General features: G+C 46.1%; 1 protein-coding gene across 1 annotated transcript; it reads left to right on the top strand.

Annotated features, from left to right (window-relative positions):
• The first annotated feature begins 1,465 nt into the window (after window positions 1-1,465).
• On the top strand, window positions 1,466-13,985 carry sh3rf2 (SH3 domain containing ring finger 2). The gene is made up of 11 exons (XM_060062902.1): window positions 1,466-1,862; window positions 2,221-2,652; window positions 3,548-3,838; window positions 5,007-5,102; window positions 6,374-6,805; window positions 10,458-10,579; window positions 11,111-11,281; window positions 12,033-12,316; window positions 12,443-12,762; window positions 13,155-13,450; window positions 13,621-13,985. The coding sequence occupies exons 2-11, from the start codon at window positions 2,284-2,286 to the stop codon at window positions 13,799-13,801; spliced, it is 2,562 nt and encodes an 853-aa protein (XP_059918885.1). The 5' UTR covers window positions 1,466-1,862; window positions 2,221-2,283; the 3' UTR covers window positions 13,802-13,985.
• Window positions 13,986-14,491: the final 506 nt, after the last annotated feature.

Here is a 14,491-nt window from a genome sequence, read left to right as displayed (position 1 = left end):
CCCAGTCTGCATGGGGCTTGGACATTGCAACATAACTTCCATTGACCACCTTCATTTTGTATGCAAAGGAGTGTGCAGTTGTGTTTTTTAGGTAATTTTTATTGTCATTCATTGGAAAATGATGCATCATTATGAAAGAACACTGAGAAAGTGCCACAGGATTTATTATGCAAGATGTGGCCAAACAAAGTTTTAATTAGCGTAGGTTACAGTATATTTATGGCTATTTAAGATTTTATAGTACTACAACTCTCTTGAGTATGCTCAAAAGGGCGGAGTATCGCTAACAAAAAAATCCCATGATGCATTTGGGTGTACAAGCCCTATAGGCTCTTTGCAGTGCACATACAGCGTCTTCCCCACACAGTGGGTCCATAGGGGAATGCTGAATCGAACAATGAAAGCAAGGCCAGTTACTTGTGCTGCCTTTTTTGTTTGTTGCTGCAGTACTTGGTTCAGTGTTTTTCCAAGGAAACACGATTTTTAATCACATCACATGTCGGACAAAATACACCAAATGCACAGAGCCTAAGGATAATCTTGTTTGTCGTATGGGCTACAAGTGATCCCGCTGGTAACTTGTGAGAGGTGGAAAGGAAAGGTTCTGCTGTAGCCTGACCACATTGATATGAACACATGAATAAGTCATGGCCTCTACACACCATCCTGTAAAAGTCATATATTCAAGAATTCCCCAAGTTATGCTGACGTGGAAGACCAAATGAAAGATTAATATCTGTTTAAAAAATTCAATGGATGTCCTGAACTTTCTCTACATAGGCAGTACGGCTGAATAATTCATTCTTCAGATGTAAGAAGGGGAATTTTGGGTTGGAAGATGGTGGGGGATGTGTATCCAATTTATCAAATGAGTGAACAGACATTAATTATGTGCCACATAAATAAATAGCAAACAGGATTCTGACTCAGCAACTAACCAAGACTTGCTTTTATAAAGGCTAAGTTTATTTATTTGTATTGTAGTAGACCTATACGAGACTACTACTGATACCACAAGGTTACTACTTCTAGTACAATTACTCTTGATTTGTACTAAAGCGAGGCCTACAACTACTTGTTTTAGCCTACTTTCCTCTAAATCAAGACTAGAAATATTCACCAGAGCCGACTTCTTGATCCACACCAGCAGAGGGAGACCAAAGTACATGGACATTTGATAAAGCTCTCGGATGACTTTTTAAAGCACAAATTATTAAAGGGCTATTCTCAGAGCGCACTTAGAAAATAAGGACAGTGAGATGGCATTTTTTTATTTTTGCAACAAATAGTGGATACTTACTTTTTTGAACCAGCACATAAATTAAATGCATAATCTCAGATTGCCTCATTATATGCAGTTCAGTATTAGGGTTCAGAACAAATCTTGTTTCCCGATTTCAACCGTGGATTCATGACGTCACAAATGCCTGAAGTAAGGTAAATGTGACAGTGCAACTGTAACACTGTAACTTATCCCCCATGCGCAGCTGTGAGGGAGCTATGTTGACACGGTACGGAGCCCCGGAGCCCCGGAGCCCTTATTTAAAGTATTAACGTCGTCATTCACCCTGGACGCTAGCCCTCTCAGACCGTACTCTCGCCAGCCGTCGCCTATCCCGTGGAACCGCCGTATTCCGTCCCGTGCGTGAGACGTCATCTGCGTCACAGCGAGAGAACCCGCCGGTGAAAAGTGTTGCGCATTTCTGAATCCGACTTTATGGAATAGCACTTTGGCTCTGGACTTTTTTGCTGCCCGCATTCCTGATCGTTTTTCTCTAAACTGATCGGGTTTCGACTGAAGAGGAATATGTGATCTGCTTTAAACTTCTTGTAAAGACTACGTACGGCACCTGTGTGGCCAGGTGAGCTGACGTGACACCTGTAGCCCCCGCGAGCAACACACAGGTGTTATTGTAAACCTTGTATACAAGCATGCAATATGACCGATGAACCACGGCTCATTTCATTTCTGTTATCGCAACTGTAGTCTAATGTACCATCAATCATCATCATTATCATCATCATCAACACATTATTACTCGTGTGTGTTTAAAGTGTTTAAAAGTGTGCCACTCCTCTCACTGGCTTATCAGTCTGACGTGATACTGTAAACAAGGCTAGGTAAGCTTAGCATTTTCGTATTATTGAGTATTATGTGTTTTGATGTGTTTAACATTTTAACACTTTAATTAGAATCTTTGTCTATTTTCCTATCTACAGTATGGTGGATTACAGTCTTGCAACCGTCTCAGAGTCGATTTCCTCACCAAACCCGCCTTTTCGATGGAAGAGCTTGCTCTGTTAGGCTTGCTGGAATGCCCTCTATGCTTCAAGCAGCTCGATGCTTCGGCTAAGATCCTACCCTGCCAGCACACCTTTTGTAAAGCCTGCCTCCAGAAGAGAGCATCCTCCTCCTCACCGTTGTACTGTCCAGAGTGCCTCACCCCTACCCTGGCTCGGACCGTGGATGAGCTCCCGGCCCACCTCCTGCTAGTACGGCTAGTCGGAGGCCCCCCGGACCCCATGGGGCCCGACAGGAGCGGACATTCTCCCCGCTATATGGTGCCCTTGTCCAGAGAGAACCCAGGGGTCCGGGAGAGTCAGCAGGAGACGGGCGAAAACCGAAGCAAAGAGCAGCAGAGGCATAAAGAGGTGAGGGGGACACTGAACGCACGCAGCGGTGCATGGGGAGCTTGACCCTGACTGGTCCTCAGAAATGGGTCATATTGCTGAGAGGGATCTTTGTAAACAAATACACACTATTAATAATGTTGGTAGAGTATCTGTGTCATGCTGTCACATTTGTGTTTTAGTAAAACCTTGAGTGTAGGTAGTGAAACCGAGAGAACACTTATACAGTACTCGTATAAATGCATTATTTCTAAAGAACAGTGATGCAGCTGTGCACTCATGTGGAAGTGTATAACCATCCCACAGCCCACCTACAAATAATGATTATGCTCCATCGTAATCAGCCAACATATGTTTTGCTAGAACATGTTTTGTAGCACTGCCAGTGTGTCCTAGCGGACCCTGTAATTTATGTTTTGGAGGCTTTGTAATTGGCATGACTGTTTGCAAATGTGTCATCTTATAATAGGGCTATATTATGTAAACATTATAATTTTACAAACTATTGGACACGAGATGACATCTTTCAATGTCACAGAATAGATTTTAGATGTGTGGGTTGTGTGGGCTTTTGAGAGACTTGGCATTCACTTATTTAGTAGTGTACTGTTTCTGATGTGTCCTATTTCGCCTTATTATCGTACACCCCTCCACTCTGTTAACAAATGTCCTTTTCTGAACTACCTGACTCCACTTTGTCACTGCAGAACGAGGTCAAGGTATAAGTTTAATGTTCCCCCCAAAGGGCACGCTGAACCTTGTTGACCCTACCAGTGCAGAACATTACGATTCACTTCACCCCCATCCATAAGCAGCTAGCTGGGTTTTTTACAACGTTGTTGTAATTGAGCTTATAAGCTTGTCCTGAGATAGCTAAACAAAACCCTACACACACAACTCCTCTGCTCCTCCACAGGTTTCTACAAGAGCCTTGTACCAAAAGGACTCTTTGGGAGAGCTGGTGCTGCCCAACCCCGCCTACACTGGCTCCATGAGACCCAAGGCGGACGAGAACCGGAACTACGGAGAGGGGCTTCCGGCCGGTGGGAGGTCATCCCCCGCTGGCGCCTGGCTCCAGGGTGCGGCCCACCAGAAGCAGGGCGCGGCCGGGAAGCCCGAAGTGCCGGCCCTCTGTCGGGCCCTGCAGGACTTCAACCCCAGAGAGATGGACCTGGAAGACTGGAAGTACTGTCTGGGCTTTGCCAAGGTTGGTCCCGGCGCCTCAAACCCTGAAACCCTGGATGAGTCACCCGGTAAAGGCAGGGTTGGACCGGGTTGAGATCATTTGTATGGGTGGCAGGCAGGCAGTAGGAGCTTACGAGGCAGGCAAGGTTGTCTGGAAACCGAAGGCGTTATGCTAGTTTGATTCTCGGGCTCTCCTCGTTCCGTACAGAACGAGCTGTGACTGTTTCTTTGCATGGTTGAAGCCGGTTTGCGTGCGTGTGCGCACGTGTGTGTGTGTGTGAATTGGATTGCACTTTGAGTGGTCAATGAAGTTTTGAGATGCGCTGTATCAATGCTATCTCTTTTTTATTATTATTGCTTTTTTGTTCTAGCCCTTTATTACTGCAATAGCCTCCATGGCTTCACAGGCCCATATTTGTCAATGCGTTCAATGTATGGACAAGTAAAAACGGTCTAAAACCCCAGCAGGGAAATAAATCCAGAGGAGCAACACACTTTCTCACTGTATTCTCTTATCCCTTTAGACCTGAAACTCATGTTTCCCCATAAATCTCTTCTAGGGTTCAGTGAGTTTGGCTTTCTTTCAATCACTGAACCTCCCCAATGAGCAGTTTGCAGATCGCCATCATGTCTATTATGGTAACATTGTCATCATAGCGTTAACACATGGATGGCTCCTGTTTGCTATCGTTCTACTGGACTATAAAGGCGGTGGCTTTGTGTCTTTTGTTCTGGCCGCAGTCTGAAAGGTTTTCAGTAACACTAGAAACTTGTAGAGCCAGAGGCACTGCCGAGGCTGGGGCCTCTGCAGCACTTCTTACTTCCCATGAACAGGGAGGGAGTTACGTAAGGGGCACAGTGCTTGGAGACCCTCCATTACCATGTTATTTTTGTTTTTTTTCCTCTCCCGTCTAGAAAACAACAACAAAGTGAAGGCAGATGGTTAAATGGGTTTTTATAGCTTGTCTAGTCAAAGCAAGGACCGGGTCCCACTGACACAACGGTAGTGGATGTTAGTTGATTCTTGGAGTAGTGCCGGTCAACGTCTCTATCTATAGTATCTCGCATACTCAGTTCCCGGCAACTTGCGTCTGTCTGCTGTTTAGCCCCTGAGTCATTCCTTTCCCTTTTTCCGTTTCTCTGTAAATATACCTCCCTCAATCTCTCTCTTGTCACATTGTGATTTGCAGGCGGACATTCTTACCGTTATCAGAAGAGTGGATGACCATTGGATCGAGGCTAGGCTAGGAGACAAGGTTGGAATTCTGCCTCTTCAGTTTGTAGAGGTAAGTGGTTTCAGTGCTTGGGAGTTTGTTTTGTGATTTCTTTCTGTCCTTTCTGTCTTCCGGTCCTTACTTTCTTCCTCTATTTCTTTCTGTCTTTCTCTCTCTCTCTCTCTCTCTCTCTCTCTCTCTCTCTCTCTCTTTGTTTCAGTTTATCTCGCTTTCTTCCCTCCCTTTCATTCCTCGTTGCCTGGGCCTCTCTGGGATGACAGCCAGCTGATCTATAATCCTGTTGACACTAGTAAAGGAAGTGCTCAATCAGGGTCATTCGTGGGTAACAACATTAATTTTCCTGGTAGTCGTTGAATGGTCCGGAAATGTCACACCTAAAGTATAAACTGCAGAGGGGAAGAGCTTATCTTTCTGTGTGCTGTAAAGGCTCCCATTAGTCTGCCACTCGCATGACAACGTCAGGTTTATTCAACCTGCTTATTGCGCTCTGTCATTTAATTACTTTTGTGCCTCTTTCTGAAATTGTCTTTAATATTCAATTTATTTTCTTCCCAGAATTGTGTCTCTCTCAGCTGTATTACCGTTGCAGTGCGTCAGTTAGCTTACTGTTTTTCCCCTTACTTATTACCGCTCACCTAGCCCTCCACTTCTTGTTGCTCATCTGTGTCCTCTCTCCGAGCGCCCTCAGCACTGCTCTTCATCTTCCCCGACCTATGCACTTTTCCCTTTCGTCATCCTCCTCCATTCACTTTATTCTCTCTCTCTCTCTCTCTCTCTCTCTCTCTCTCTCTCCCTCTCCCTCTCCCTCTCCCTCTCCCTCTCTCTCTCTCTCTCTCTCTCTCTCTCTCTCTCTCTCTCTCTCTCTCTCTCCTTCTTGTTCTCCCGCTTGTGCCGTGCAGCCAAGCGTGAAGACACAGTAATGCTCCCTCTGCCTGGGTGGTATACCAACGCATCACTGTAGAGAGTGGAGGGGCATTAACCTTGCTCTGCCTGACTGCCTCCCTTGCTGGCTGCTTTGGCTGGAAAGCCTGGCTGTGCGGCACTATAATTCCGTCTGCCTGCCGCTCCTCTGCTAACACCACCGGTTCAGCCGGCTGCGCTCATTGGCTGGTATTCATCTCTCCCGCTTGTTTCTCCTGCCAACAAGTTGTAGGAGTAGGGGGTGAGTCAGAGAAAAGTAAGGGTGTTAAGAGAGACTTGCCACTTAGTGGCTGGGAATTACCGCAAAGTGGGAACCCTTTTCCTTTTTTTCCGAAGGATTTCTGCTTTTGTTTTTTATGTGTTCTTTATTATTGATATTTCAAAATGTGATTTGATTCCAGCCGAACTCGGTGGCCGCCAAACTGCTGGAAGGAAGGAGCCGGAAAGGGAGTGACACAGCGGAGCTCCTCTATCGAACCTGGAACGCAGGCAACAACAACAGCAAGGGACCCGCCGACCCCCCGTCACCCAACCGGACCGCCCAGTTCGGGGCCCTCCAGGCGCCGGCACCGAAGACCCTGAACGTCATCGGTCTGCCCCTGGCTAGCAGAGGGAAACCGCCCAGCATCAGCGGCACCCTTTACCAGAGCACCCGGCGGCAGTCCACCAGCACCCGCAACCTCGTAGGCTATCAGGGTGACGTTGTGCCGCACCAATCCGCCGCCGCCGCTGCCGCCGGCCCCAACACCCAGGGGCCCGCGGTGCCGTCTTCAAAGGGAACCGCCCTGCACGTGAAGCGGCGCTCTGACACGTCCCACAGGCACCTGGCCCAGGTGAGTCACAGGGGGGCGGGGCCTAGACCCGACATGGCTGTCGGGTGTTTTTCATTTGAAAGTTGTGATTTATTGTTGCCCTTTTCATAACCTCTTTGAGTTTGATGTTATTATAAAATCGCAGCAGGTTTTCTTTGTTGCATCCTGCCGGGTGATAACGAATCATTTTTACTTGAGTCGTTAGAGACTGTTGTTGTGTGAGGCGAGGCGGAAGGGGAGACCGGATAATGAAGTAATTTAGTAAAAACACTCGGCTTTGGAAGCGGTCAGCCGAGGCGATGCAGTCGCCACGAATTGACTCACTGAAAGTACACCAAAGACAACGTCAGGAAGGGATGGGTGGACCGAGGGTAAGGATGGAAGGAGGGAGTGAGGGGGGAAGCAGCCATAGAATGTAAGCATCAGGGGAAGGCCTGGGGTTCGATTGGTGGGAGGGGAGCATGGTCAACAGCACCCTGATGACTTGGTGGTATGGGAGAACACGTGTTTCCTTTTAATTAATTTATTGGAAGACATGGAAGGTCTCATGGGATGGCCTGCTATTGCTCCCACACTTTTTACAGGACGATTCAGGATAGCAGGGAGACGTTGAGAGCATATTTTTCGGTATGTTCTGGGCGGCTTGCATGCTTGCTAACGCGTAAACAAAGAAGTTGTTTGCACAAATATTTGAGGCTGCAAACATTGATAATTGGGGGCAGTTAGGATCTGTTTTACATCCAAGTAAGCCCTTCTCTGTACTCGGTTGTTATCTTTTCACAGATAGTTAAGTAGTTATATTGCAAGAATAAATGGAGGATATGTGGTTTGTTTGGCTGTCTTTACTGTAACCAGTTGGAGAGACGACAAATCTTTAGACAAACTACTTCAGCCTTGATAAGCTGTGGCAAAACGACTAGCCTTTGATTTCACATTTCACAACGTCATGCCCGAATGGAGTATTTTTAACCTTGCTTAATGACTAGCAAGCGAGCCAGATAAGAGTACATTTCTCACGGTACTGCCTTTGCAAAGTTCAGTAATGTACAAAGTGTGCTTGCCAAGTGTCAAAACTTATTTATTTGTTTGGAATCAGATCCTAAAGGAGTTGTGGGATGTGGCAGATGGGTAAAAAGGAAAAGACTGGGAATATGATAACATGAATGATGTAACACTTGGAATCAAGACAGAAAAAACAAGGTGGAATGTGTTGAAAAAAACTATGTCAAAAGACCGAAATCAGAAACAAAAGGTGAAAGTGACCGGATGACATGCTGGGAAGCATGGATGCTCTCTATGCTTCTCTCTCTCTCTCTCTCTCTCTCTCTCTCTCTCTCTCTCTCTCTCTCTCTCTCTCTCGCTCTCGCTCTCGCTCTCTGTCTTTGTTTCTCTCTCGCTCTTTCTCATGTTGAGGATGATGAGTCATTGGCAGAGTAAGTTATATAACACATCTCCCTCCATCTCTCCCTCCAACTCTCACTCTCACTCTCTTTGTGTGTGTGTGTGTGTGTGTGGGGTAAGCTGAGCTGGTTTCTCTCACCAGTGCAGGTAGAACTCCCTCTTTCACTTCACTGGGCCAATAATAGCAGACAAGCCACACGCATTTTCACTTAAAAGGAGACGACAGGAGGTCTAGCGTCCCTAACGCTGAACCCAGTCTACCAATTAGTTGATCCTTTGAGTGTGTGTGTGCGTGCTATTTGGAGAAACGTCTCCCATTAGCATTCACCTCTGCTGCCTCGCAACAATGCTAAGTGGCTTCCCATCATCGCTGGATGAGAAGAGCCATACTGCGATTATACTAGCATGGTTACGTGGACAAAGTGATAAGTAACATCCTAGATTGACAACTAGCATGTTGTCCATCAACGGGCCAAATAAGGGATCAAAAGCTTATGCAACACGAAGTCGGTGTTTACGATAAGATAAACCTTTATTAATCCCTGGATGGAAATTCAGGTGTCAGCTGTAAACCATTTCTAAGCGTTGTTCATTACTATTATCTTGATCCTTGATCATAACATTATTGAAAAAAGGTGCTTATAAAAACAGGGAAGAAGAATTTCAGCCCAAACTGACAAATAAAGTTGTATATCGTATAATCGTATATGCTGCACGTCATGAGATCCTTTACATTCTTCCACCTTCCCTCTCATCTGACTCTCTGAGGGGCGAGCCAGCCTTCCTCCCTCGCACCGCTCTAGGTTATGGTGTCAGGGCAACTCGGCTGTCTCGCGCCCCCCCGTCCACCGCAAGCTCCCAGCAAGAGCTCGATCTAAGATAGCACTTTCTGTGGATAGCGCACAAAAGATGCACTCAATAAGGCTCATTCGTCCCCCCTTCGCGGTGCTACGTGTCCCCGGGAGGTAGGAGGCTGCATTCAACCCAGGACAACGTGGGCTGAGTTGGTTCACTTACACGTCATGCCTCTTAGGGCCCCACTGTGGACCGAACCCTCGGCAGACTGTGGTGGTAGTTATATCGTCACTGCTCAATTCCCTCCCTCTCGTTTTCCTATGGATGGAGCATAGATATAATGTGTGGCGGCCTGTCCCAGAGGATTTATAATTGAAGCAGTTGTTGGATAGCATACTGCACCAGATTTATACAAGGCACCCGGAATGCAAGTTCCAATATTTCCACCTTATTTTACACATCATTGCACCTTATTATTTAGTTAGTTAGTTGCCTGGTTCCTATAAATTTTTCTTTGTTCATTCATTAGTTAGTAAGTTAGTAACTGAGTGGTTGAACCATTGACTTGTGGGGAAGTATAAAGATTCAAATCTGTATTCTCAGGCTGTATTTACGAGCGCACAGGGATGAAGTGTAATTATTGTTGCGATAATGGTACATAATTCCTACGCGACTCTGAACCACACCCGAGTGATGTGTCTGAGAGCTCAGGTCTTGGCTGTCTGAGCTCCGACTCCCAGCATGCTGATCTGAGGCCTGCCTGTGTTTCATCAACTCTCTGCTATGTAAGGGTGGACCAAAAGGGTTTTATTGATCATATCAAGTCATATTCACGTCATTTTTATGTGGGGGAGGGGGTTGTCCAAAGGTTAAGTGGTCAGCCTGTGTGCAGATCATAGCCATTGCGCAAATCGTGGCTGCCAAAAATGTATTAAACTAATTAATTTATTTGTTCACCCTCCGAGCATATGTAAATACAAATGTTAATTTTACATAAATCTTAATATATGTTCGTAAAGGCTTGGAAAAAGAATTGGCCCAATGCGCCTCTTACTTACCTAACCTAACCCCTGGGTCATAGTCTTGGGAAAACAACATTCTTGTTGTCTGACTCAGTGGCTGACACTGTATTCAGGCATGTGTTTGCATCTAATCCCTCTGTGTTTCATTGACACTTGATAACACTTTTTAAACCAGCCCTTTTCCCCACGCGGATCACCAAAGTATTTCTGTCTCTGAGTCGGATGTATTCACAATAAGCGGGATTCCACATAAAACCTCGGAATACACAAGCTCACACTCCCAAGCACACAATATGACTGATACCCATCCCCTACCTTCTTTAATTTCGCCTTCAAACCGGGAAGTCACTTTTATTCAGCTCAAATTCCATTGTGACACCATCATCTCTTCTTTCCCTCCTTATTATTTCCCAATGGAAACCATGTTGACTCACTCACTGCTGCACGCTCTTCAGGGCGAGAAGAAGATGAACAGCACGACCCCACCCACCCTCACCATGGCGCTGGTCAGCCCCCAGGTGGCCAGCTCTTCTGCGGAGGTCAAGAACGCCTCCACCCAGCAGCTCTCCATCAGCGTGTGAGTAATGATAGCAGCGCTAATGCGTCACACTGTGATGCCAGAATGTGCTTCCAGGAGGCTCGCACAGCCTCAAAGAACAACATGGGACACAGCACGGCCAGTCACTGAGGGGACTATATGACCAGTGTTTCGTCTAGTGAGGCTGCGGTTGAGCCCAGTAACCCCACCAATAGAAGATTGTAGTTTTGTTTAGAAGCCCCCGAATGTCGGCTTTTGGATAACACAATGGTAAAACATTCTTGTGAAGAACAATCACTTCTTTGTATCAAGCCTTGAATAATTACGGCTGTCTTTATTTTGAACCACCAAATATCTTTGAATACATCCATCACAAAAACATCCTCATGACCAACGATCATCTTTTGTAACAAGCCTTCGAATAACCAACCGAGAGGACGGCAGCTCCGATATTCCATAGCCCCCCGTTTCTACGAGACGCCTGTTTGAAACCGTAGGCTGCGATGATGACGGCTGAAGCCCTTGTGGGAGGACAATATGCTGATGAGCTCCGTCTGTTGGACCACGCAGGTGTGCAGTGCTGTACTCCTACAAGCCCAGACGGCCCGAGGAGCTGGAGCTCAGGAAGGGGGAGATGGTGGGGGTGTACGGACGCTTCGACGAGGGCTGGCTGCGCGGCTTGTCCCTGAGAACCAGCAAAGTTGGCATCCTGCCCGCCAACTATGTCACTCCGGTGCTCAGGTGAGTGCCCCCCCCGCGAACCCTGCCGGCCTTTAGTGTGGGAGTTGAATACCATTTACATTTTGAATGGTGTGAACAAAATGGGGGGAGGCTGGGGGTTTATTCAAAGACAGGATAGTGTTCTGTTCTGTCGCCGCCATGGCTCTGGGTTGTAACGAAAGCCAAACGGAATCACGGGTACCATAAAGTAAAGCATTAATTTGTTAATCTAGATAACCAGAGGCGTGTATGATAATTAATTCAGTCTGATAAAGGGTAGATGACAAAGATGTGTGGGGTGTTGAAAGTAATAACAAACCAAAGCATGCCAAAAGTTTGGAAATAAAGCTCCTGCTGAGAGCCTAAAGAGCAAATGAGCTGGAAGGGAGACATATCTTCTATGCTCCTGGTCAGCATCAGGTGAATGTAGTTTAGCTAAGTAACCCCACTATACAGTTACTGTATCTTTCCACAATTCAACAGAAACACTAAAGTTATTTATAGGAGCCTTCACTCCAAGCTGGGTTTTTTTTGACGGTATGACGGTATTCCAACCGTCATGTCTGCAGTCAACCTTTTTAAAGCAACACGCCTGCAAGTGTCCTGCATCTGAACTCTCTGCAAGTCACTTAAGATAAAACCCATCTGCTAAATGATTAAACAACAACGGTATATTGATGTCTTTTGTGGAGTTCATGTAGCACCACAAGATCTGCCGGTCCTTCCCATATGTTAAGACTGAATTCTTGTTTTGTTGTCTTGGACATGACAGGACATCCGCGAGGCTGACAGAGACCAAAGCAGCGCCAGCAGCAGCAGCATCCTATAACACATTCACGGCGGGAAAGAGACCCGCAGCTCCCAAGAACCCTGCTGTGGTCCTCGCCTTGGACCGGGTCAACGCAGATGGAACAGGGTATTCTATGGGACAGGGCCCATCTGTCCTCAACGGGGGGCCGCACACGATGCAATCCAATGCGGCTGCTGCCGCTGGAAGGCTGTCTGGGGTCTCCCAAGGTTGGGACACTGTGAGGCGGGCTTTTAATTCACACGGAGGTGATTGGGCGGACAACAATCTCTCACATCTTACCGCTAAGACCCGCTCTGGTATTTGATATGGTGTTGGGTTACATTTTTTTCAAAGAATCCCTTGCTTATTTATTTTTCATGTTGTTCTTTCAGGAACGCCTCATCGGGGCAACCATTACACAACCCATGCTTCGAGTTCAAATGTCCAATCCCACTTACAGAACTTAAAACAGGTCCAAGTGTCTAGCCACTCCCCTGTCCTGCAAAGGAAAAAACACAGTAGCTTCCTGTCTGCTCCTGGCAGAGCTCAGGGCTGGATGTCTGAAGCAACAGCGCCATCTGCTGCCGACATCCTGAACAGCAGAAACTTTGCCGTTTCTTACGACGCTGCCTTCAAGCAAGACAGACAACTTCCAAATGGCCCTCACTCCATCCTAGTTCGACCCGACTCGCAGAAAAACCACACGGAAAAGGTAAACTAATATTTTTTTGCACCTTGTTATTTCCCATGAAAGTTAAAGTACTGAATTCATAATTTGGTTTATGTATGAAACGTCTTAAATAATCGCTCTCTTACAATAACCTTATAATAATTAGTGGGTGCTACATATTGGTGGTGGTTAGTGAGGTCCCCCCTTCACTTTAGGCGTCTTTGAGTGTTATTAATTATTATTATTATTCATGTTTAACCTCTGTTTTCCTTTTATTCCTAGTCTGTTTTACATAGTTTTGAATGATGACTATATGCTCTGTAAGGTGACCTTGGGTGTCTTGAAAGGCGCCTCTAAATTAAATGTATTATTATTATTATTATTATTAATACCCCCCCCCCCCCCCCCCACCCCCGCCACCTTCCTCACGCCAGGCAACGAAATCAGTACGGTTTCTCACAGAGGAAGAATCCCCTCTTATAAGGCGGAGAACCTCCTCTTGGTCCTCTGGAAATCAGATTGCTTCTTCAGGTTCGACGGGGCCTCCTTCGCTGGAGGTGTGGGCCCCATCACTCACCCTGGGAAGAGATGGACCAGGCATCATTCTCAAAGAAGGGAAGGCCCCCGTCCTTAGGAAAGGACTGGAGGCGAGCCAGATCTCTGACCTGAACTCCAACCCCCAGAAACAGCCCATGCAATCAGCCGCATCCGCTCAGTTCAGTCCCACCAGGTGATTCATTGTCTGGAACACAACTTGAGCATAATGGTCCTTTGACGACATATTTATTATTTAGTCTTTCTAAGCATTCACTCTTTTGGCACTCGCGGTAGTCACTGAATTTGGCCTGACTGCGGCTTTTCTCTTAACGTTTTTCCATTTGCCTCTCTGTTTCCCACCAGGCACAGAGTGAGCACCACCTATTTAGCCCAGGAAGACTCTGAGCTCAGTCTGTTACAAGGAGAGCGTGTGCTGGTCCACAGGCCCAGACCGGACGGACGGCTCCTGGTGACACAGGAGAGCACCGGACACACTGGCTTATTCCACAGCAGTATTCTCCTGACACTAGAGAGACTCAGCTGATTGGATTGCAGTATTCCCACATTATTCCCTTTCTCTGATCGTCACACTGCCTGAATGACCGAGCAGCTGTTACACAGCGAACCTGGAAATGGGTGTAATAATTCCAGATGACAATCTTGTGTTGCTCCCTTAAATAGATGAGGTCCGTTGAGTATGGCTACATTAAAAAAATATATATATATTTTTGTGTATGTGCATGTTTGTTACACATGAACTCTCACACATTGTTCAGTGCCTCTGTCAGACCCTGTTACTGCTAATGTGTAATAAACAATGCGTCCATATGGGGGTAACTTTTTATGTGTGTGTGGATGAGAGATTTATAAAAACTGTTTTGTTATTTGCCAGATGCTTTTATCCCCAAAATATAAGGGAATTCAAATACATCATCACATCATTCAGGAACAGGCAATTTAGACATCTTGCTTTAGGATGCATACAAGGCAGTAGACATTGGGGATATAACTCAGCCCCTTTGGATGTAGGGAGTTATGTATTGGCATTAATTACCCTACTGAATATTTACATGGCCTCAAATCAAACGTTACATACCTAAATCACTGCTATGGTAGAAAATGGTCTTTCATTTAATATGTATTTAATTTATTCTGTTTAACGTCAGGTTGATAAGAGATTTTGATTGTTATTTTTTTTTTTTACACATAACTGAATTTACATTTGATACGGTTA

This window comes from Gadus macrocephalus, chromosome 10 (genome assembly GCF_031168955.1).
Source record: "Gadus macrocephalus chromosome 10, ASM3116895v1".
NCBI lineage: Eukaryota > Metazoa > Chordata > Actinopteri > Gadiformes > Gadidae > Gadus > Gadus macrocephalus.
The sequence above is the reverse complement of the archived record's forward strand: the minus strand, read 5'-3'. Positions and strand labels throughout refer to the sequence as shown.